Source organism: Trichomycterus rosablanca, chromosome 15, assembly GCF_030014385.1.
Source record: "Trichomycterus rosablanca isolate fTriRos1 chromosome 15, fTriRos1.hap1, whole genome shotgun sequence".
NCBI classification, from domain to species: domain Eukaryota; kingdom Metazoa; phylum Chordata; class Actinopteri; order Siluriformes; family Trichomycteridae; genus Trichomycterus; species Trichomycterus rosablanca.
Window position 1 is genome coordinate 19,069,071 of NC_086002.1, and position 25,503 is coordinate 19,094,573.

At 38.6% G+C, this 25,503-nt stretch overlaps 2 protein-coding genes across 4 annotated transcripts; both read left to right on the top strand.

Moving 5' to 3' along the window:
• The first annotated feature begins 13,492 nt into the window (after positions 1-13,492).
• Positions 13,493-14,159, top strand: LOC134328349 (arf-GAP with coiled-coil, ANK repeat and PH domain-containing protein 2-like). The gene is made up of 3 exons (XM_063009453.1): positions 13,493-13,732; positions 14,004-14,055; positions 14,103-14,159. Exons 1-3 carry the CDS (start codon positions 13,518-13,520, stop codon positions 14,157-14,159), a joined length of 324 nt encoding a protein of 107 aa, XP_062865523.1. The 5' UTR covers positions 13,493-13,517.
• Positions 14,160-18,723: 4,564 nt separating this feature from the next.
• On the top strand, positions 18,724-22,774 carry LOC134329416 (serine/threonine-protein kinase pim-2-like). 3 transcript variants are annotated; one of them, XM_063010671.1, is made up of 10 exons: positions 18,735-19,997; positions 20,129-20,237; positions 20,401-20,476; positions 20,606-20,821; positions 21,036-21,130; positions 21,308-21,358; positions 21,562-21,934; positions 22,024-22,200; positions 22,383-22,491; positions 22,686-22,774. In XM_063010671.1, exons 2-10 carry the CDS (start codon positions 20,175-20,177, stop codon positions 22,699-22,701), a joined length of 1,176 nt encoding a protein of 391 aa, XP_062866741.1. In that variant the 5' UTR covers positions 18,735-19,997; positions 20,129-20,174; the 3' UTR covers positions 22,702-22,774. The 3 variants fall into 3 exon arrangements, with proteins under 3 accessions (XP_062866743.1, XP_062866741.1, XP_062866742.1); XM_063010672.1 differs by having other exon boundaries at positions 18,736-19,997; positions 22,383-22,485; XM_063010673.1 differs by lacking the exon at positions 22,383-22,491 and having other exon boundaries at positions 18,724-19,997.
• Positions 22,775-25,503: the final 2,729 nt, after the last annotated feature.

Sequence of the window (25,503 nt, forward strand, 5' to 3'; positions counted from 1 at the left end):
GTTCATCAACAGACTGTGCACGAGGAAAAAATGGTATGCTTACCACCAAAAATGCTATTTTACTGCATGTTATCACAATCCAAATAACAACACATACATTATTCAGATATAACATTTACATCATTTTCATATGAAATATAGAAAAGTTGTGTAATGTTTAATACATTAATGTTATTTAGATAAAACATTTATATCATTTTAATACAAAATGGATATAACATTTACATCATTTTAATATGAAATATAGAAAAGTTTTGTAATTTTTACTACATTAATGTTATTTAGAAAAAACATTCCATCATTTTAATACAAAACGGATATAACATTTACATCATTTTAATATGAAATATAGAAAAGTTTTGTAATTTTTACTACATTAATGTTATTTAAAAAAAACATTCCATCATTTTAATACAAAACGGATATAACATTTACATCATTTTAATATAAAACAGAAAAGTTTTGTAATTTTTCTGCAATTTCATTACACAGTTTTTATATTTATTATGATCAAAGTCCAACTTACAACAACACAAATAATATTTACATATAACATTTACATCATTTTAATATAAAACAGGAAAGATTTGTAATTTTTACAACACAAATATAATTTAAATATAGCATTTACGGTAATTCACATTAATTTAATATAAAACAGAAAAGATTTGTAATATTTATTACATTAACGTTATTTAGATATAACATTTACATTATTTTAATATAAAACAAAAAAAGTTTTATAATTTTTCTGCAATTTCATTAAGCAGTTTTATATATTTATTATGATCAAAGTCCAGCTTACAACACAAATATTATTTACATATAAAATTTGCATCATTTTAATATGAAATATAGAAAAGTTTTGTCATTTTTACTACATTAATGTTATTTAGATATAACATTTACATCATTTTAATATAAAATAGATATAACATATTTACATAATTTACATAATTTTAATACAAAACGTAGAAAAGTTTTGTAATATTTACAACACAAATATAATTTAGATGTAACATTTACATCATTTTAATATAAAACAGAAAAGATTTGTAATTTTTCTGAAATTTCATTAAGCAGTTTTCTATATTTATTATGATCAAAGTCCAACTTACAACAACACAAATAATATTTACATATCAAATTGACATCATATTAATATGAAATATAGAAAAGTTTTGTAATTTTTACATGTACATTATTTAGATATAACATTTACATCATTTTAATATTAAATATAGAAAAGTTCTGTAATTTTTTTTGTAATTGTATTACAGAATTGAATACTTCCAGGTTTTATTATTTACGTTGTGGAACAACAATAATAACAATGTGTCTGCTTCATTTTAGAGCGGCTGATAAGCTTAGATGACTTACAAAAATTCAGAGAGGAAGCAATGAATACCATTCCAAATATTTTTGGTGAGAGAATATAAACCCACTTTTAACATCAGCACACTGATCCATGTACTTCTCCACATACTTACCTGTCACTTGTCCCTTTTTCTTCCAGATGGCTTAAAAGCTGCACCTGACAACATCAGCCTCCGGCAACTCGTGATTGGGTTTTTGGCAGTTTATGCAGGTTGCATTTCAGGGCACCGTTCCTGCGTCTTTGCGAACATGACCTCTAAAGACATCGTCAGCTAAACTGGAAGGTGACAACTATGTTAATAATGTAAATGTTGAAGCACCTCATGAGGGACAATTGCCTGACAGTATGATTAAACCATTGTCCTTCAGTGAATCTACATTTGCACAATTAGCATCTAAGTGTTTCGATCATTTTTTGTGCTTTCAGATATGGAAGAGCACAAATTGCCCTCACTAAATCTGAGTTTGACTGGTTTAAAGACTTTGCCGATCTACACCCACAGATGCCACGCTACAGGGACAGCTGTGACACCCTTTTTTTTTACCAGAACGGGGTCTGAAATCCGAAAGATTTCCAATTTTGTTTCCTTGGCTTGGGTCTATGCAGGGTTACGAAGGGACACAAACATGACAGACATACGGTCATCTGTAGCCACCCACGGGAGTAATAGTCTTGTGTTTACTTCACGTCATCATTTATTTTGCTGTGTTATAATGTCAATCTTGTGCACAGGCTAAAAATAATTTAACTCAAGAGGAGCGTGAGAAAGTTGTTGAAGCAATGTGCCACAGCTTGAAAACATCTGACAAATTCTATGTGGCCAGCTCGAGCCCGGCACACACTGTTAACGTTTGCTCGCTAGTGAGTAAAGCCTGTGAAGTCAACATTCAGGAAGGAGAAGAGCCAGGCCATGGAGACACTGAAGACACGGAGTACTGCAGGTACAACCAGATTCAAAACCAGGTAAACGGTGATAATCAGAGGAGGATCAGTGAGGAGCAGACCCACACCCAGCAGATTCTGTCCAACAAAGGATCTGAGGGAGAAGAGCTCATGGAAGAATCACATGAGAGTTCTGAGACAGAAGAGTCAGGTGTTTGGCCTCCTGAAAGTGAAGATGAGCTGATGCAGCTGGTATTCCTAAAACAATAAACGACACTTCAACATCAGTGGTGATTTCTCTAAGACTGCAAGTGTAGCAGACTTGAACAGGTCGGACAGCTCAGGACACCAACCACACAGAGTCAGAAACTGGAATCTTCACCATTTATTCTGAACATGACATGGGAGCACAATTAGCGCGTACACACACACACACAGGTGCACACTCTCTCTCTCCCGTATCAGCATTCACCATGCAACTGTGTAACTTTTTATATATATATATACATATATATATATATATATATATATATATATACACAGTATATATTATAACCATACCTATGAAATTTTAAACATATAGTACAATAAGAAATATGTAAATATTATAATATATAGATATGTATATATTAACATTTTATAAACAAAAACAACAATATAAAAAAAACAAATTGCATGTAAATAAACATACATGACATATTACAAATAAAATCCGTACAAATTAATAACATTAAACAGTAAAACCACATTAAACATACCTGAACATGACATGGGAGCACAATTAGCGCGTACACACACACAGGTGCACACTCTCTCTCCCTGCACGAGGCAGAAAAATAAACTCATATTAAACACAAAAATCACGATTAAAATCACCACCTACACTTCGAATTTAGTAAAAAAAAAAAAAAAACTTCAAATCAATCACAGTGCTTTAATAGTATATTTTTAAACAAAATTTTACAATCTATAGAGCTCTAGAAACAACGTCACGCAGCTTACCCGTATCAGCATTCACCTTGCGACTGTAATTACAAATTAATTAAAATCAAAAATACTATTGCCACACAAGGAAAGCTCAGCTTTCCCTAAAATGTCAAAAATGAAATGGTCAAATATGTACAGTTGTGTTAACATTTCATTGACTACAAATGCGTTAGAACACGTTCATCTTGAAGACGAGTTTGTTCAGAATCAGCTACTTATCACAAATCGACTGACTCGAACTTCTCATACATTCCTGTAGCCTCAATGCATTTGCCCGCAGAAGCTGAGCGTCTCTTCACTTCGACATGGGACCGTGTCCGTGGAGCTGGCCCCCCATGTGGTCAGAAATGGAATATAGATATTATTATTCGTTTGTGCTGCGTTTGTGCCGTAGGAATCATCGTTTGTGCTGGCACTGTTTTAGAGAAATTAAGTATTATATTTTATTACCCGTGACGTCACCAGACCCCCATCAAAGGCCAAATTGCACCAAAAGCATCTCATTCGTTTGTGCTACGTTTGTGCTGGTTTGTGCTGCTGAAAGAAATATGTGTGCTATTTTAATTCTCAAGTTATAGGCTAAATCATGTATTTTTTATAAATTGAGGACATTTAGCCCATTAAAATGTTAAAATTGCATCAAAACCCTCTCATTTGTTTGACATCATTTTGTTTAACGTCATCTCATCTGGGTGGCTGTTTTTCATCTCATATCATTGGATGTGGATTCCACTTTGCACAGATATGTCAAAGCACTCAGCCATACTGCATATCCTCTTCAATATCCTCTTGAAACTAAACACGCAGTTTTAATTGGTTTTTGGTTTTCATGTCTTAATTGATATTCCTGCAATATACACAATTTATGGCAGAACATACCCAGCTAGCCTTGTAATTGTGTCCCACTTCTGGCGCAGCTCCTGTCAGCCGAGCCTGCCGCATCTGGTTCAGTGCCGGCAGACCGTGTCGACTCTGACTCTTTTTGAATGACTGCCCAGAATCGGGCCAAATACACTGGCCCAAATCCAGATGCCAGATCTCCGCCGACTCTCCCATAACTGGGCCGGAATCGCCCCCAAAACACTGCAATTACATTTATTTACCGTTTTCTTCTCCTTTCACATCCTCATAGATAAAATAGTAGATTTATGCTACAGATTAACTACAGATTGTGCAGCAGAAAGTATTTTATTAAGATAATTGCAGCAAGTAGTATAATAATAATAATCAGAATATTATAAATAATAATCAGAATATTATAAATTAGACCAATTATAAAAGTGAACCAAAAGGACAGCTATATGAATACTATATATAGAAAATAACATATAATTGCATAAGAATAATAATTATAAAAGTGAACAAATATATATATATATACAGTGTATCACAAAAGTGAGTACGTACACCCCTCACATTTCTGCAAATATTTCATTATATCTTTTCATGGGACAACACTATAGACATGAAACTTGGATATAATTTAGAGTAGTCAGTGTACAGCTTGTATAGCAGTGTAGATTTACTGTTTTCTGAAAATAACTCAACACACAGCCATTAATGTCTAAATAGCTGGCAACATAAGTGAGTACACCCCACAGTGAACATGTCCAAATTGTGCCCAAATGTGTCGTTGTCCCTCCCTGGTGTCATGTGTCAAGGTCCCAGGTGTAAATGGGGAGCAGGGCTGTTAAATTTGGTGTTTTGGGTACAATTCTCTCATACTGGCCACAGGATATTCAACATGGCACCTCATGGCAAAGAACTCTCTGAGGATGTGAGAAATAGAATTGTTGCTCTCCACAAAGATGGCCTGGGCTATAAGAAGATTGCTAACACCCTGAAACTGAGCTACAGCATGGTGGCCAAGGTCATACAGCGATTTTCCAGGACAGGTTCCACTCGGAACAGGCTTCACCAGGGTCGACCAAAGAAGTTGAGTCCACGTGTTCGGCGTCATATCCAGAGGTTGGCTTTAAAAAATAGACAAATGAGTGCTGCCAGCATTGCTGCAGAGGTTGAAGACGTGGGAGGTCAGCCTGTCAGTGCTCAGACCATACGCCGCTCACTGCATCAACTCGGTCTGCATGGTCGTCATCCCAGAAGGAAGCTGACGCACAAGAAAGCCAGCAAACAGTTTGCTGAAGACAAGCAGTCCAAGAACATGGATTACTGGAATGCCCTGTGGTCTGACGAGACCAAGATAAACTTGTTTGGCTCAGATGGTGTCCAGCATGTGTAGCGGTGCCCTGGTGAGAAGTACCAAGACAACTGTATCTTGCCTACAGTCAAGCATGGTGGTGGTAGCATCATGGTCTTGGGCTGCATGAGTGTTGCTGGCACTGGGGAACTGCGGTTCATTGAGGGAAACATGAATTCCAACATGTACTGTGACATTCTGAAACAGAGCATGATCCCCTCCCTTCGAAACCTGGATAACGACCCCAAACACAACCTCCAAGATGACAACTGCCTTGCTGAGGAAGCTGAAGGTAAAGGTGATGGACTAAACCCAATTGAGCACCTGTGGCGCATCCTCAAGTGGAAGGTGGAGGAGTTCAAGGTGTCTAACATCCACCAGCTCCGTAATGTCATCATGGAGGAGTGGAAGAGGATTCCAGTAGCAACCTGTGCAGCTCTGGTGAATTCCATGCCCAGGAGGGTTAAGGCAGTGCTGGATAATCATGGTGGTCACACAAAATATTGACACTTTGGGCACAATTTGGACATGTTCACTGTGGGGTGTACTCACTTATGTTGCCAGCTATTTAGACATTAATGGCTGTGTGTTGAGGTATTTTCAGAAGACAGTAAATCTACAAGTTGTACACTGACTACTCTAACTTATATCCAAGTTTTATTTCTATAGTGTTGTCCCATGAAAAGATATAATGAAATATTTGCAGAAATGTGAGGGGTGTACTCACTTTTGTGATACACTGTATATATAAACAATATAAAGAAGTACAGTTTGTTTGTTTGTTTATTAGGATTTTAACGTTATGTTTTACACTTTGGTTACATTCATGACAGGAACAGTAGTTACTCATTACACAAGATTCATTAGTTCTCAAGGTTATATCAAACACAGTCATGGACAATTTAGTGTCTCCAGTTCACCTCACTTGCATGTCTTTGGACTGTGGGAGGAAACCGGAGCACCCGGATGAAACCTACGCGGACACAGGGAGAACATGCAAACTCCACACAGAAAGGACTCAGACCGCCCCACCTGGGGATCGAACCCAGGACCTTCTTGCTGGATCTTGTGACCTTGGCTGATGATCTACACCGGCTGTTAGATGCTGCAGAGTAGTGTTCATAGTTTTCACTCATGTATGAGAGGTGAATAAGCAAATGTGGCTCAGTGATGGTAGTGGACACTTGAATATCTACAAAAAATACAAGGGACAACCTTTGGGTTATAAAATTATATACGATCAGCCATAACATTAAAACCACCTCCTTCTGCAATTTCCCTCTGGCATCAATAAAGCATTCTGATTCTGATTGTATGTATACTCTTTTTCTATCAGCTCCACTAACCATATAGTTTACTAACCATTTACTGACTTTCCCTATGGGATTAATAAAGTTATCTATCTATAGAAGCACTTTGTAGCTCTACAGTTCCACTGTCGTCCATCAGTTCCTCTGCATACTTTGTTAGCCCCCTTTTACCTTATTCTTCAATGGTCAGGACTCCCAGGACCACCACAGAGCAGGTATTATTTAGGTGGTGGATCATTCTCAGCACTGCAGTGACACTGACGTGGTGGTGGTGTGCTAGTGTGTGTTGTGCTGGTATGAGTGGATCAGACTCAGCAGCGCTGCTGGAGTTTTCAAATACCCTGTCCACTTACTGTCCACTCTTAAATTATACACATACAGTATATATATACTGTATATATGATATTAACCTGGCACATAGATACCTGCGACACACCATTTACAGTAGGTGTACTAACATCCCTGACTCACATATCAAACTGGTATACCTTAATATTACTAGACGCAGCCCAATGATGGCCAAGGTGACCCGTTCAATGGGTAAATTAAAGCTTAAATAATTAACATCTTAAGTCATCTGTCAGTTTGCCCTCACAAATAACTTTGAACATGGAGAGAGATCAGCTTTACTATTAATCATAAAATGAAGTAAAGCCTTCACACTAACGATTTAATTCAGTCTTCATCAAATAGCATTTTATTTTAGGTGCAGCAGATCCTGAGGTAATGGTAGTCATGTTGACGAGATCGCTAGCTGCTCCAATTAGGGTTGCCAACTTTCAGAACTGGAAATAAGGAACACCCTGGGCTGGTGGGATGGCGGAAGGCATAGGGTGGAGGGTGAGATGGCGGGTGTTTACCTGAGCAGACATGAGCAGATTTGCTCATATCTAGTTACCGGTCAGCGCTCATAAAGACATTGCATCAGGGTCCAGAAACCGCCGAGCGTCCTCCGGAGTGTGCAACAGGTGCGTTTCCCCATTTTGAATCACTTTGAGGACCGCTGGATATAGGAGAAAAGACTGAACACCTGCTTCTCTCATTGCTTTTCTCACCGCGCTGAAAGCACTGTGTTTCTTGGCCGTGGTTGGAGAGAAATCGGGGAAGAAACTCAGATTCGAGCTGTTCCATGTCAGCTGGCCGGAGCGATGGCACTCTTTGAGGATGAGATCCCGATCCTTGCAGCGTAGCAACTTGAAAATGAAAGCGCGAGGTCTGCCGTAATCCGCCGATGCTCTGGAATGAACGCGATGAGCTTGCTCTACTTCCAGCTCTTGGTTAACCAGCGCCGGTAGCCAAATCGAGAGCTGCCTTTTGATGAAGCCGATCGGGTCATCTTTTTCAGCACCCTCCGGTATACCGACAATGCGCAAGTTGTTATGCCTGCTCCGGTCTTGCATGTCGACCACTTTCTGTTCTAGGGCCTCCAAACGAGACGAATGCTCTAAAAGAAGTTTCTTCTGTTCTCTTTGCTCACCTGTAAGGTAGTCGAGCTTCGAACACATGTTCTGGATCGTAGACATGTGTGTTGCGAATTCCCCCCTAAAGTTCAGCTAATATCGTTTGCTCTAAACGAGCGAGAGGATCCGCCATGTTGGTCTGAGGCAGCTGAGAGTCCGACTTCACCTTTTTCTTTACCGGAGACGCATTTGGGGTAAGGTCCAACTTTTTTCTACTCGTGGACATCAGTAACAGAATTATCATCCGTCAGTAAAAATAATACAGGACCAAACTCTCAAAAAAGGGATGGAATGGGGGTGTCGTGTTGGGAGCTCTAACCGACCGCTGCCTAATCCATGTACGGCGTCACGTGACTCCCCAGATTAAAAATTTCTTGTGTATTTGTTGTAGGTCTTTGTATTTATTATACTGTTTTTATTTTATCTGCACTTGTGTATATCATATTATTTTGCACTAATGTGTTCTGTGTTTTAACAGCATATTGGAAGGGTATATACAGTCAAGCTGGAAAGTCTGCACACCCCTTTTACCTTCTCCATGTTTAATTATGTTACAGACTCATTCTATAATAGAATTTTTGCGTCAGACATTGACACACAATCGCCAATAAATACAAAGTGAAAACAGGGTTTAGATAATATGCAATTTTATTTTACAGACATAAATCATTTATTTAGCGGTTACGTATCTGTACACACCCTTAGCTTAAAGCTTGGATGATGCACGCTTGGCAGCAATTACATTTTCATTTACATTTACATTACATTTTCAGCATTTAACAGACGCCTTTATCCAAAGCGACTCATATTACAGTTACAGTATACAGTCTGAGCAACTGAGGGTTAAGGGCCTTGCTCAAGGGTCCAACAGCAGCAACCTGGTAGTGGTGGGGCTTGAACCAGTGACCTTCTGATTACTAGTCCAGTACCTTAACCACTAGGCTACGACTTGCAATTACAGCTTCAGTGCATCTTGGGAAAGAAGCTACGAGCTTGGCACACTTGTTTCTGGACATTTTTGCCCATTCCTCTTGGCATATCCTTGCAAACTCCATCAGGTTGGATGGGGAGCATTTGTACACAGCCATTTTCATCTCCTTCCACAGATGCTCCACTGGATTTAGGTGTGGACTCAAGATCATTCACAGACTTTCTCTAAAGCCACTCCTTTGTTCTTTTGGGGTGTGTGCTTCGGGTCATTGTCAAGAGGACAAGCCTAAACTGAACACCAGTGATCTCTAATCCCTCAGATAAAACTGTATCTACAATCATTATTTATCAGTAGCTGATATAACCACATGGGTGAGGGATTATATTGATAAACCTTTGTAAAGCACTACAATACGGAGTTACATGCACAAATGCAATTTAAAACTTTACTGTGTAAAAGAAGCCTTATGTCAGTGGTGTCCAAACTTTTTTCTAGGAGGGCCAGATTTGATAATGTGAAAGTACCCGGGAGCCAACAGTCCCTGATGACATTATTTTAAATAATAAAATATGCATATAAATACGCTGTTATTTAATCATTTCACACAGTGAATAACAACTAAATGTACGCATTCAGGTGAACAAATCAGAACATACAGAAAAAGCTATCTGAATTTCTAACTGAACTTTAAAACTTTCAGAAACTCTGTAAAATAAGACGGGGTACATTTACAAAAATAAAACTTAACGTGGCTTTATGTACTAAAAGGACGAGACAGGAACTCTGAGTTTCTCTAAATTATTACTGGGCATAATTCTCTCCACCACTCAAATTCTTAGGTCGTTGTTTTAGCACAATATGTCACGTTACATTTTGTTCCCGTTACAACCTGTGTCGCTTTTATCACCTCAACGAGTCTCATTCACGGTTTTGTCACTTCTCATGAATGCGTACTTACAGTGCTGCTGCCACCAATTAGTAAAAAGGAGAATTGCATCTTTTGCATCTTTTTTCTATTTAATTGTGCTAGCGGGCCACAACTAATGCAACTTAAGACAGAAGACGCGGGTCATATAAAATCCGACCTCGGGTCATGATTGTCCTGCGGGCCGGACTTTGGACATGCCTGTCTTTTGTTAGCCATGTCCAAAAGTGGTGTCAGGTTCTCTGTGCTCAGCAGTATCTGGGATGGACCATCACACAGTGGAAACGTTTATTGTGGTCAGACAAATCAGTATTTCAGATCTTTTTGGAAGAAATGAAGTAGATCTGGTTAAACATGTTAGTGCTTGTTTATTTTGGGTTTATATTGTTGGGTTTGGGTTTATATAATTTACATGAAAGTTTAAATGAACTGTGTTAGTGGATCCACCTAGTGACACAAAACCAAACCTACACCCACATCACCAGTTTCATACAAAAGCATCAACTGTGTTATTCATAGTAATAAAATAATGAATAATAAAGTTTATACACAATTTAAACACAAAATGGTCGTACTGATAATTATTAATGATTTAAAACACTATTTTAAATAACTATATTAGTCTTTTATTAACTATTAAAATACTAAAGTTTAATTACTGAGTAAATAATGACTTCACACAAAAGCATATCAATTTTACATGACAAAAAATATTGCCATTACAAAAAAAAAGAAAAAAAAAAAAACAGTCCTAAAGCTTATTAATTATTAATATAAAGATTATTAAAACAGAAAGATAACACATTAATGTAATAAATACCTAATCTATTGTGCAACATGTTCTTTACTGCTCTATAGAGGCTTTATTAAAGTATAAACGCAGTTTATTATTCATGATATTTTTAAGTCCTATTTTGTGGAAGACGTGTGTGTGTGTGTGTGTGTGTGTGTTTAATGATACTGAGTGTACAATACACACACAGTAATCACATGTAATATGTAAGTGTGTGTGTGTGTGTGTGTTTAATGATACTGAGTGTACAATACACACACAGTAATCACATGTAATATGTAATTGTGTGTGTGTGTGTGAGTGTGTGTGTGTTTAATGATACTGAGTGTACAATACACACACAGTAACCACATGTAATATGTAATTGTGTGTGTGTTTAATGATACTGAGTGTACAATACACACACAGTAACCACATGTAATATGTAATTGTGTGTGTGTTTAATGATACTGATTGTACAATACACACACAGTAACCACATGTAATATGTAATTGTGTGTGTGTGTGTGTGTGTGTGTGTGTGTGTGTGTGTAATCGGCTGTAAATGGAGTTGAAGTTGTTTCAGCTCCACTGTAGAACTGGGTGACGTCACAGTCGCTGTTCTGAGCTCCTCTATTAAATCCTGATGGAATAAAAGTTCGGGTTTGGTGAAGCTGCTCTGTTTTCTACGGTGGCCGAGAAGTGCAAAACAAATTTACATTTCAGAAAACAAAATTACAAAAAAACAAAAACAAATTTACAACAAAAGCAAAAACAAATTTACAAGTGCTCGGGTACCCAGTGTTTGTAAATTTGTTTTGGCATATGTAAAAGTGTTTCAGCACTTGTAAATTTATTTTCGGCATATGTAATTTTGTTTTCTAAAATGTATATTTGTTTTGCACTTCCCGGCCGCACATATTTGACGGAAAAGGCAGGGACAATAACACCGGAAGTGCGTGTTGCTTACCTGCTGTCAATCAAACTGTTTCTCAGCGATAAAGTGAACGGAGTTTGTGATGGTGACGATAAACAAGGTTTTGTCTAGTTTGTGGAAATCATTTTATCCAGTTGACCCGCTATTGTTTTTCTTGTGGAAAGTTTTGTGCAGATGTTTAGACGTGGCGTGTGCATCTCTATTTACCGTCCGCTCTTCTAAACATCTAAGGAATTCCCACAAGAACAACAAAAGCGAAATAATGAAAATAATTAACACAAAATGGACAAAACATTGTTTATTAGGGACGGAACATTTGATACCGAGGCTTTAAAACTTGTTTCACTTTTGTAACAGTGGACTCAGTGTATCGGAGCTTATATTAAAGCAGCATGTGCGGGACTGATGAAGCTTTGGCGCTGTGTTTTATCTCACTCACTATATAAGAGACAATCAAACCAGGGTTACCAACCGTCCTGTAACATACACAATCCTGCTTTATCTGGAGACTAAACACCGCGTTCAGTACTGAACTGATACAGGACGCTTTGTTCCGTATTTTTATCAGTGGGAGACTGAGGGAATTATATTAAGTAGTGTTCACTTTTATTCTTAGTAACGGTGTGTGTGCGCTGGTTATAGCAGCAGGGGGGGACCTTACACAGTCATGAGAACAAAGGTTTTATTTATGGTGTTTAACATTTATTATTTTCATTCTTTATAATAATAAGTCAGAACCATATTTTAGGCAAAACAACGCACTCCGCCCACTGTGCTACTCATACAGCGGTTTATTAAACAGGTTATGTCACGTTACTAAGAATAAAAGTGAACACTATTTAATATAATGAATTAAGCAGCAGTTTCCTTCTGTTTCATACACCACACCGTCTCCCATTGATAAAAATACGGAACAAAGCGTCCTGTATCAGTTCAATTCTGAACGCGGTGTTTAGTCTCCAGATAAAGAAGGATTGTGTATGTTACAGGATGGTTGGTAACCCTGGTTTGATTGTCTCTTATATAGTGAGTGAGATAAAACACAGCACCAAAGCTTCATCAGTCCCGCACATGCTGCTTTAATATAAGCTCCGATACACTGAGTCCACTGTTACAAAAGTGAAACAAGTTTTAAAGCCTCGGTATCAAATGTTCCGTCCCTAATAAACAATGTTTTGTCCATTTTGTGTTAATTATTTTCATTATTTCGCTTTTGTTGTTCTTGTGGGAATTCCTTAGATGTTTAGAAGAGCGGACAGTAGCTGGAGATGCACACGCCACGTCTAAACATCTGCACAAAACTTTCCACAAGAAAAACAATAGCGGGTCAACTGGATAAAATGATTTCCACAAACTAGACAAAACCTTGTTTATCGTCACCATCACAAACTCCGTTCACTTTATCGCTGAGAAACAGTTTGATTGACAGCAGGTAAGCAACACGCACTTCCGGTTTATTGTCCCTGCCTTTTCCGTCAAATATGTGCGGCCGGGAAGTGCAAAACAAATATACATTTTAGAAAACAAAATTACATATGCCGAAAATAAATTTACAAGTGCTGAAACACTTTTACATATGCCAAAACAAATTTACAAACACTGGGTACCCGAGCACTTGTAAATTTGTTTTTGCTTTTGTTGTAAATTTGTTTTTGTTTTTTTGTAATTTTGTTTTCTGAAATGTAAATTTGTTTTGCACTTCTCGGCCACCGTAGTTTTCACCTCTTCACTCATCATGGCTGAGAAACAGAAGAGACGTGAGAACCAACGTGCTTCTTTAATGCAGAGATTCTTTTGTTGGCCGGTTTGTCTGACCCGTCCTCGGACGTCTTCTCAGGACGACCTGAATGAGGACAGCAGACAGAAATACGATGTGGACAGAGAGAACAGGATCGTTATGGAGGGATTTCTGTTCAAGAGGGCCAGCAATGTGTTTAAGACATGGAACAGGTTTGTAGAAAGCTCAAGTGGATTCGAAACGTTTTATTTTAATTAAATATCAGTATTTTTTATTCACTTATTCACTTAATTAACTGATCAAAATAAATAAATCCTCAGATAAAATATTATATTAGATAAAAAGTGATACACAAAACTTGTTGACATGAAATAAAGCACTGAACAAACCCTGATGTACTGAACAGTTTCATTCCTGCAGTAATATTGTCAGTAATATTCAGTAGCTGCAGCTGTTTCTGTGTTTCTGTGTTTTTCTCTGCAGGCGCTGGTTTATGATTAAGGACAATCAGCTCATTTACAAGAGCAAGTCTAAGGTGAGTCACATGACCTTTTCCAACCTGATTTCATTTTCCTTGGTCAGGGTCTCGGGGGTCTGGTTACACAGGGAAACACTGGACACAAGGCAGGAATCACCTGAACAAAGTGCCAATCATCACAGGGGCTTCAGCCACCAATCCTGAGACGTGGCCCATGACGTCTGTGTCGATGTCTGGCTGGTCAATAGCACTGCTGGGATTTAAATCAGTTAGGGGTCACCACAGCAGATCATTCGTCTCAGTCTTGTCCTGTCCTAAACACACTACTCTGTCCCTGCTCATGCAGAGCACCACTCACTCACCCATTTAATTACCCACGTACACACAGAGGCATTTCAGGGTAGCCACTCCACCTTCTGCATGTTTTGGGGTTGTGTAAGGTAACCAAAGTACCTGGAGGAACCTCATATAGAGACAAGAACACTTTACTTTACACTAAACAGAATTAAAACCGTTTTCGGTCCGCACGAAGCGCGTTTGTGTTTGGTTGTGTTCTGTATTTCAGCTCTTAAAACACCTCTGTTTTGTGGGGAGTTATAACCGTTTCTGTTCGTAGGAAGCGCGTTTATTTGTTTTGTACACCAGCGCATAACACCGTTCTCCTTTAGAATTACAGCCGCTTTTGTCCGAACGAAGCGCGTTTGTGTTTGGTTGCTTGTGTTGGGTTGCTTGTGTTTGGTTGTGTTCTGTATTTCAGCTCTTAAAACACCTGTGTTTTGTGGGGAGTTATAACCGTTTCTGTTCGTAGGAAGCGCGTTTATTTGTTTTGTACACCAGCGCATAACACCGTTCTCCTTTAGAATTACAGCCGCTTTTGTCCGAACGAAGCGCATTTGTGTTGCTTTGGTTGGTGGTTTTTGTATTCCAGCTCATCATCGCCTGTTTCATCCGGAATTAAAGCCGTTCTTCTGTGACTACCAGCAGAAGCGCCGGTGAATCCAACATAAACATCATCTCCAACTCATCTTGTAAAGCTAAGTACATTTCTTTGTTACTATGGCCCCAGCAGGAGCTTTGTATCCATGTTCCGAGTGTAATATGTTCAGTTATTCCTTCTCCGTGTTTAGTGATAACTTTACATGTGATAAGTGTAGATTAGTGGTTAGTCTAACGGAGAAGATCTCAGTGTTAGAAGGGCGCATTCGGGCGTTAGAACAGACTACTACTAGTGAGGGCTTAGATTCAGCTGTAGCAGTCCCGAATGCCAGCAGTTCAGGTACAGAACCCCAGACTCCGGCATTAGAGCCCTCACAGCGGGGCGACTGGGTGACGTCTCGGCGACATAGTCGTAGGGAAAAGCACCGACCATCTCAGTTGCACGTGTCCAACAGGTTTTCCCCACTCAGTGAGCCACCCGCTGAGAAGCCTGTTAATGTAAGTGCTCTGGTTATAGGAGATTCTCAGCTCCGACACGTGCGTATTGCAACCCCCATAGAGACACCAGCAACCATAGTCACTTGTATTCCGGGGGCCAGGGCGCCTGACATCAGAGCAAACCTGAAAGTGCTGGCTAATGCTAATCGTAGATTTTCGAAGATTGTTATCCACGTCGGCACTAATGATGTTCGTTTACGGCAGTCTGAGGTTACTAAGAGTAATGTTAAAGAGGTGTGTGAGTTAGCTAGGTCGATGTCTGAGGCAGTAGTGTGCTCTGGCCCCTTACCGATTCGACCCAGTGGCGAAACCTACAGCAGGTTGTTGTCGCTGAACCGCTGGATGTCTAAATGGTGCTCAGAAAACTGCATCGATTTTGTAGATAACTGGTCCACCTTTGAGGGAAGGCCTGGTCTTTTGAAGCGGGATGGTGTCCACCCCACGTGGGAGGGTGCTGCTCGCATTTCTTGCAGCATAGGTGACAGGCTTTACCACCGCGTTAGTGTAGCGGCAGATAGTGTTAAATGACTATCCAGAGCCAAGACCAGGCAGCAGACTAACAGGCCTAACCGACTGTCTGCGAGTCGCCATCGGACGTCACCCGGAATCCTTAGGTCACAAACCATTGAGACTGTGTCTGTTTACCGTGGCAGGTGTAAGCCAAAACAAATTCAAAAAGTATGTCATAATAACTTAATTAAAATTAATCTAAATGAGCATCATGAAAACCCTAGTAAAGTTAAACTAAAGTTAGGACTTCTAAACATCAGGTCACTTGCATGCAAAACAGTAATTGTAAATGAAATAATTACAGATAATTGTCTTAGTGCCCTGTGTTTAACCGAGACCTGGGCTAGACCTGATGAGTATCTAGGTTTAAATGAAGCATCTCCTCCGGGTTACAGTTATGAACATAAGCCACGTCTTAGCGGTCGTGGTGGAGGAATAGCCGCAATTTATGATAAAGACATAGGTCTTACTGTAAAATCAACTCCCATAACAAACTCGTTTGAAGTTCTTATCTCTGACATAACCATTAAATGTTCATCTGATAAAAATAGTATGTTTAAACTGGTTACTGTTTATCGACCCCCTGGTCCTTACTCAGAATTTCTTAACGAATTTGCCGATTTTCTTTCTAAATTAGTCTTATCAACTAAGAAAGCTCTAATTGTTGGTGACTTTAATATTCATTATGAGGATAAGTGTAATCCACTCAAAATTGCGTTTGATTCTATTTTAGAATCCTTAGACATCACCCAAAATGTAACAGGACCCACTCACCGCTGTAAACATACCTTAGATTTAATACTTACTTATGGTATAAACATAGACAACCTGGAAATTATACCACAGAATGACTTAATCTCTGATCACTCCCTACTAATATATGAAGTGTCCCTGTCCAATAATATACAGCAACCAAATCGTTTTAAATGTAAGCGCACTATTACATCTGCAACTGCAGCAGCGTTCATAGACTGCCTACCAGAATTACCAAATATATCAGCATCAGAACCTAAAGAACTAGATCAGGCAACTCAAAACCTAGAGACCGTACTGCGCACAACCTTAGATAACGTAGCCCCACTCAAAACTAAACTGATTAGGGAGAAAAAACTTGCTCCATGGTACAATGACCACACATGCGCACTTAAACAAGCAGCACGGAAATTAGAACGTAAGTGGCGTCACACTACACTGGAGGTGTATAAGATTGCTTGGAAAGATGCTCTAACTGAGTATAAACATGCACTTATAAAAGCTAAATCTTTATATTATTCATCCCTAATAGAGAAAAATAAAAACAATCCTAGATTCCTTTTTGAGACAGTGTCCAAATTAACTAAAAACGTCAATGAAACTGAATCTAATATACCGCCTGACTGTACCAGTGATGATTTTTTAAAATTCTTTAATGACAAGATAGAAAAAATACGACTTCAGAGTCAGAGTGTGTCACTTGCCAATGTTAAGTATAAACTCACTCCGAGCAGCATTGGTGATAATAGTAACGAGTTAATCCAACTAAATTCCTTTAATCCAATCTCCCAAAATGAACTAACTGTGTTGATTAAATCATCGAAGTCATCATCGTGTATACTCGATCCTGTTCCAACTCGTTTACTTAAAGATTTACTCCCAGCTATTGTAGAGCCCCTGCTTACATTAATCAATGCATCCCTTAGCCTTGGATATGTACCTAAATTGTTTAAAAGTGCTGTTATTAAACCCCTGATTAAAAAACCTAATCTTGATCCACATGTTTTATCTAATTATAGGCCAATTTCAAACCTTCCTTTTGTCTCAAAGATATTAGAAAAAGTCGTTTCCAAACAGCTATGTTCTTATTTGAATGAAAATTGTATTCATGAAAAATTTCAATCAGGATTTAGACCCAATCATAGTACCGAAACCGCATTAATTAGAGTAGTTAACGAGTTGTTAATGTCTTCTGATAATGGATGTGTCTCTTTTCTTGTTCTATTAGATCTTAGCGCAGCGTTTGATACGGTCGATCATAACATTTTACTGGAGAGGCTAGAAAATACAGTAGGTGTTAAAGGACTCGCACTCTCTTGGTTTAAATCATATTTGACTGACCGATCTCAATTCGTTTATGTAAATAATAAATGCTCGGAAACTACAAAAGTAAAGTGTGGTGTTCCACAGGGGTCGGTACTTGGACCGCTATTATTTACACTCTATATGCTTCCACTAGGTGAAATTATTCATAAACATGGCATAAACTTTCACTGCTATGCAGATGACACACAGCTGTATATATCAGCCAAACCAAATGATACTGACACAATCAGTAAGATAGAAGATTGTGTAAACGACATAAAAAACTGGATGTCGTGTAATTTTCTTTTACTTAATTCAGATAAAACTGAGGTTTTACTTGTTGGCTCTAAAGCTGCAAGAGACAAGTTGTCTAACCTGGTGCTAAACTTAAACACGTTCTCTGTTACTCCCAGCCCAGATGTAAAAAACTTAGGTGTCACACTAGATTCAGATCTTTCCTTTGATACACACATTAATAATATTACTAGAGTTGCTTTCTATCATTTGCGTAATATCTCTAAAATAAGAAATATACTATCTGTTAATGACGCCGAAAAACTGATCCATGCGTTTATAACTTCTCGGTTAGATTATTGTAATGCTCTTCTAACTGGATGCTCTGGTAGATCCTTAAACAAACTCCAGTTAGTTCAAAATGCAGCAGCTCGAGTGCTAACTAGAACTAAAAAATTTGATCATATCACTCCTGTTCTATCATCTCTACACTGGCTGGCAGTTAAATTTCGCATTGATTACAAAATACTTTTACTAACCTATAAAGCGCTACATGGTCTGGCTCCACAGTATCTGAGTGAGCTTATTAATTACTACAACCCAGCACGTCCACTTCGTTCACAAGATGCAGGGTTACTTATAGTTCCTAAAATTAAAAAGACCAAAGCTGGTGGAAGAGCATTTTCTTACAAAGCTCCACAACTTTGGAATAATCTTCCTGCCTCTGTTCGGTATTCGGACACAGTCTCAATGTTTAAGTCTAGACTGAAAACATATTTATTTTCTCAGGCTTTTGATTAATATAGACAAAGGCGCAGAGCTTGGGGGTTCTTGGTCATAGAAACTTGTGGTGATCAGGGATGTTGGGTCGCTGTCGTTCTGCCTCTCTTGTCCAATCACTCTGGTTTGGGTAGGAGAGGTGGGCGCTGATGTCCTGTGAAAGCCTTCATGACCTTGTTACCTGCTCGCTCTCCCTTTTAGTTATGCTGTAATAATTAGGGCTGCCGGAGTCTAAAACTCTCTGTAAAACTGTTTGTCAACTAGCATTGTACATTATTAACTACATTCTCTGTTGTTTTACCCCGAGGGCATTCTGATGGAAACCTGTTTACCCGCCGAGGTTAAGGATTGAAGTCGAGACTGCCGGGACAACGATGCTGCTCCTGTCAGATGTGACGGGTCTGGAGTAATTGCAACGACAAGAAATCACTACAGACTTTATTGAAGACTAGAGCGGATAACAACTCTATTATTATTTATTTATCTATTTATTACCAGTTATAACTTTTAGATCATTTAATTCTGTGTTTGTATGATTTGTGTAAATCGTGTATTTATTTAAAGTATCCTCCAGGCCACCCATGAAGGATGGGCCCTGTTGAGTCTGGTTCCTCTCAAGGTTTCTTCCTGTAATTTTTCAGGGAGTTTTTCCTTGCCACAGTCGCCCTCGGCTTGCTCAACAGGGGTTTTTGTATCTGTTGGTCCTGGATTTTGTAAAGTTGCTTTGAGACAATGTATATTGTAAAAAGCGCTATATAAATAAAGTTGACTTGACTTGACTTGACATTCAGTAAAACTAAACATTATACAGCATGAACTGTTAAAATGTGCTTTTAGGATCATCTGTTATTTTTGGTGTAAACTTTGTTTGTTTGTAACCAGCATGAGGCGACTGTGCTGATAGAAGATGTGAGATTGTGTAGGATTGAACACTGTGAGAACATCAGACACAGCTTTCACTTCCAGCTGGTTTCACCCACTAAGTGAGTGCTGTTCAATAATAATACTCATTTATATATATTACATTTGTAAACACCTTTCTCACACATCTAATAAACAAAATACATAAATTATATTATTAAAATGTGTATGATGTGTGTGTGTGTGTGTGAAGGAGGTGTTTTTTGAAAGCTGATTCAGAAGAGATTGGACAGGCTTGGATGAAAGTAATACAGAACATCATTACTAAGCCTGGTGATGCTGACAGATCAGACAGCTCGGAGGTAACACCTTCTAAGAATCATTGAGACATGTATATATCTAATGATGTAATAATACAGCAACAAAAAGTCTCTCATTTAAAAACATTAAGTGTGAATTGTGATGTTGTTCCCTGTATGATATTTTATCTGCATCTGTGTAACACCAGTATGATCTGTTTGATAGACACTAGACAGGACGTCGTCATCGTCTGCAGTTAGTTCAGAATCAGATCAGCACCAAAAAGCATCTGGATCTTCAGGTAATATTAAGATTACAGCTAAATCAAACCTTACCTGCAGACTTTAGCTTCAAAAAAGCTGAACTGTTTCTGTTTGACTGTTTCTGTTTCACCTTCTTCCCTCGACACCTTCCTACCTTTGACCTTTAGCCTCTGTATCTGAGATCAGCCTTGGTGAAGTGATCTTTGAATGTGCTGCTGAGTTGAATGACTCTGATGCCTCTGTTGAGAGCGGTGGTAAGTATAGTACATACAGCTTTTCAGGGGTTTGTTCTGTAGGTGCAGAAGAAGAAATCCTGAGCGATGAAGAAAGCCCAGAGGATCCAACCACCAGCGTTCATTTCTTCAACAACCTGAACCATGAAGGTCAGTTTAATCTCCACTAATTCCTGTAATAATATATTGTTGTACATCTGTTACCTGCTACATCAACCAATAGAGATTATATTACACCTGCAGAAATACAGAATACAGCCAAACACCACTGACAGTCTTTATATAACAGATATTTAGTACTGCTGATATGATGTACATTTTCTATGTGAATTTGACTTAAATGGAATAAAAATCACTTTTACAGAGAGTTTTGATTGTTGCTACACTGTGGGAGAGCTGCTGGGAGAAGGAGGCTGTGGTGTGGTTTATGCTGGTGTTTGTAATGCAGATGGGAAACAGGTGAACATCAGCACATAAACACAAGACAGGAAGTGTAGAGCATTCCACATTAATAAGATACAATCAGAAGGAGAAATGTTCTATTTGGATGATGAAATTCTTTAACTAAACCCTAATGTTTATTATTATTACTTCTGTACAACTAAATCCACTAATTGTGTTTGTATTTGTGAACAGGTTGCTGTGAAATATGTGCTGAAGGACCCCCGCGACAGATTCATCACTATTGTAAGTTCATCTTTTTCTTTTACTAATAAAGTATCACAAGGCTCAACAAGGTTTAAACAAGATAAAAACCTTCATAGACCAGATCTAGACCAAAACTGTTGGTCCACTTACTGCCTTAGACCAGCCCAGATCTTTACTAACAGACCTGCTCATCATAGTTTAGACCTACTACTGATTCCAAACCTTGTCTGTTGTTCTATTAGCCTGGAGAGACGTACCCACTTCCTGTGGAGGTGGCGTTAATGAAGATGGTATTCAAGCCACCTCACTGTAATTCTGTGCTGAAACTACTGGATTGGTTTGACACGCCCGAGCACTACATCCTAATCCTGGAGCGACCCATCCCCTGTATGGACCTCTTTGACTTCATTCAGCAGTTCCCAATGAATGAAGCTGTGGCTCAGCTCATCATGTGGCAGGTGGTTCTGGCTGCAATTCACTGCCATGATTGTGGAGTTTTTCACCGGGACATCAAGCCAGAAAATCTTCTGGTGAACACAGAGACACTGGAGGTCAAGCTGATCGACTTTGGCTGTGGGGACTTACACAAGGAAACAGCGTACACCTCATTTTCAGGTAAGTTCACCTCAGAAGTACTTAGTTACAGAATGAAATGGATTTGAGTGGAGAAGTATTTCTCTAAAGCATTTCTCCCTTTCACTCAGGCACTAAGTCATACGCTCCACCTGAGTGGATAGTTGAGACGGAAATGTATGGCTGCCCTGCTACTGTGTGGAGTCTGGGCGTACTCCTGCACACCATAGTTTGTGGAGAGATGCCGTTCGGGGATGAAGTGGAGATTGTTGATGGGGGCCTGGACTTTTTACCTGAACTTTCTGATAGTAAGAAAATGGAAACAGCTCACATTAAGATGTAGAAACACACAGTCTGTAAAACCTGCATGAAAACATGATTTAAAAAGTTTGATCAAGTTTATATCGTCATTACAATGATAGAAAGTGTAAATAAGAAATCTAGTTTTAAATACAACAACATTTTAATCTGATTTTATCACTGCACACAGCATGCTACCATCTGATAAGTAGGTGTCTGGAGAAACAGCCTGAAAAACGTCTCAGCCTTAAAGAAATCCTTCAGCATGAGTGGTTTACAGAGAACAGTATGAGGTTAGGGTTAGTAAGAATGAAACAGACTTAATAAGTTAGAACTAAAAGATCTTGTAATATGGTCTAGATCACAGAGAATGCTAACAAAGATTGTAATGCTAATATCATTAGGATAAGTAGAAGTAATAACATGAAACTATTAAAATATTGATTGTATTTTGTGTTTCTGTAATGTAATTTCTTGTGTGTTTATTCTACAGGCATCTGCGTGGATGAAGATTATAGAAAGAAGACTGTGTGTGTGTGTGAAAGACCTTAAATAAAAATAAAGGTTCTTGTGTAAATAACACCTGGTTTCATTGTAGTTTCATGTAACAATCACTGTGAATGTGAAGAAGATTCCTCAAGTTCTCAGAGACAAAATGATTAACAAAACACATGAACTGAAAGAGCTACAGAGCCACGACACAAATATTTTGTTAGTTCAGCTAGTTTATAATTGATCAAATATCTGTTAGTGTGAGAATTTAGAAGTAAAAAGTTTCTGGAACCACAAATTGTCCCCAGACCTCTGCACCACACACTGGATTTTAAACAATCACTTAAAATAGATTTAGGCCGAAGCAAAAACACAGATAATAAACAATTAACTACACAATCTCACTCAGCTCATTCTCCAGTGGTTACCAGACCCACTGCAACCCTGACCAAGATAAAGCTTTGGTAAAACAGACTATGAATGAATGAATACAGAATAGTGCCACAATTATGTGACACCTAAGACCACCATCATCGTGCCTTTGTTAAAGAAGTGGTCAGTGTCCTGCCTCAACCACTATCGTCCTGTAGCTCTCACACCTCTTGTCATGAAATGCTTTGAGAAACTCGTCATTAAGCATGTTAAGTCCCCGCTGTCCCCCTCAATGGACCCACTGCAGTTCACGTATCATACCAACCGCTCAACAGATGTTGCCATAGCCACCACACCTCATCTGGCTCTTACACATGTGGACAGAAATGACACATCTGTATGTTAGGATGCTGTTTAACTTCAGCTCAGCATTCAACACCATCATTCCTCAGCATCTGATTGGACAGCTGAGCTCACTGGGCCTGAACACCTCTCTCTGCAACTGCACACTCATACACAAACACACACACACACACACACACACACACACACACACACACTGCAAACACACAATAGACACACGTATACATAGACATGCACACTCACAAACTCACATGCACACACACATACACACGCTCACACACGTATACATAGACATGCACACTCACAAACTCACATGCACACACACATACACACGCTCACACACATACATACATAGACACGCTCACACACGTATACATAGACATGCACACCAACAAACTCACAGGCACACACACTCATATATACATCCACACTTAGATTCTGACACATAATTGCGCTTACACAAATACACATGTGTTGTACCCCTGAAAATGGGGAGAAATAATCACGAGAGTGATAAAGCGATGTTAAAACTTTTACTGGAATGAATGAACAAATACTGTACATAAACCATTTACTCACATCTTAGCTACAGTACTGAAACATTTTAGTTACAATACTCAATGTCAGATGCAAAAGTATATTTGTTACACTTATATAACAAAGAAACAAAAAAACACAATACCCTTTTAAAGGATGTCTATTATACATGTCTATTATACATAGCACTCATATAATATACAATAGACTACATGTCTATTATAATGTTCCAAAATCATAACATCATATATATTATAATATACAACTCATTAACAATGTTTTCCTGAGATATTTCTCACTTTTAACACTGGTAAGAAATGTGAAACTAAAACTGAGTTAACTCTCATTAAACTGACATGACTTACTACAGGTCAATGTACAAACAATGTGCAAATACATTAACATGCACATGTGGATTCACAAAATGGTGACTGCATTACAATTAGCCATGAGTTTAATGCAGCTGACGAGCTGGGGCTTCATTCACACACTCACACACACACACACACACACACACACACACACACACACAAACTTCGCTACAACTTTCAAACTTGAACATACACTTTCTTCTGAAATCTGGACTTATATTAAAAAGCTATTACAATCACTGAACAACATAAAATGCACACATTATACCTGAAAATGGGGAGAAATAATCACGAGAGTGATAAAGCGATGTTTTCTCAGTGAGAACTTTTACTGGAATGAGAAAAACACCACGATTTCTCCAGCATCACTAGTGGAGGAAAAAACGATCGATCTCCGACTAGTGGATCAAGACCTGTGTCACAGATAACGCTACATAGATAATATAACTTCACTTTTTAACCATTTAGGACCCCTTTTTTATATAGTGCAAATGTTACTATTTTTTTAACAGCATGACAGTGCATTATCATTTTAACTTATCACACATACAGTATATATATACTGTATATATATATTATATATATATATATATATATATATATATATATATATACAGTGTATCACAAAAGTGAGTACACCCCTCACATTTCTGCAGATATTTAAGTATATCTTTTCATGGGACAACACTGACAAAATGACACTTTGACACAATGAAAAGTAGTCTGTGTGCAGCTTATATAACAGTGTAAATTTATTCTTCCCTCAAAATAACTCAATATACAGCCATTAATGTCTAAATCACCGGCAACAACCCCTTAGTGAAAGTTCCTGAAGTGTCAATATTTTGTGTGGCCACCATTATTTCCCAGAACTGCCTTAACTCTCCTGGGCATGGAGTTTACCAGAGCTTCACAGGTTGCCACTGGAATGCTTTTCCACTCCTCCATGACGACATCACGGAGCTGGCGGATATTCGAGACTTTGCGCTCCTCCACCTTCCGCTTGAGGATGCCCCAAAGATGTTCTATTGGGTTTAGGTCTGGAGATATGCTTGGCCAGTCCATCACCTTTACCCGCAGCCTTTTCAATAAAGCAGTGGTCGTCTTAGAGGTGTGTTTGGGGTCATTATCATGCTGGAACACTGCCCTGCGACCCAGTTTCCGGAGGGAGGGGAT

What these genes read in the sequence shown, in the direction of transcription:
- LOC134328349 (XM_063009453.1), top strand. Translation starts at nt 13,518, where the DNA reads ATGGCTGAGAAACAGAAGAGACGTGAGAACCAACGTGCTTCTTTAATG. An exon ending in GTGTTTAAGACATGGAACAG is followed by an intron (nt 13,733 to 14,003) that starts GTTTGTAGAAAG and finishes TTTTCTCTGCAG; the next exon opens with GCGCTGGTTTATGATTAAGG. An exon ending in TTTACAAGAGCAAGTCTAAG is followed by an intron (nt 14,056 to 14,102) that starts GTGAGTCACATG and finishes TTCCTTGGTCAG; the next exon opens with GGTCTCGGGGGTCTGGTTAC.
- LOC134329416 (XM_063010671.1), top strand. Translation starts at nt 20,175, where the DNA reads ATGAAAGTAATACAGAACATCATTACTAAGCCTGGTGATGCTGACAGA. An exon ending in AAAAGCATCTGGATCTTCAG is followed by an intron (nt 20,477 to 20,605) that starts GTAATATTAAGA and finishes TTTGACCTTTAG; the next exon opens with CCTCTGTATCTGAGATCAGC. An exon ending in GCGACAGATTCATCACTATT is followed by an intron (nt 21,359 to 21,561) that starts GTAAGTTCATCT and finishes TTGTTCTATTAG; the next exon opens with CCTGGAGAGACGTACCCACT.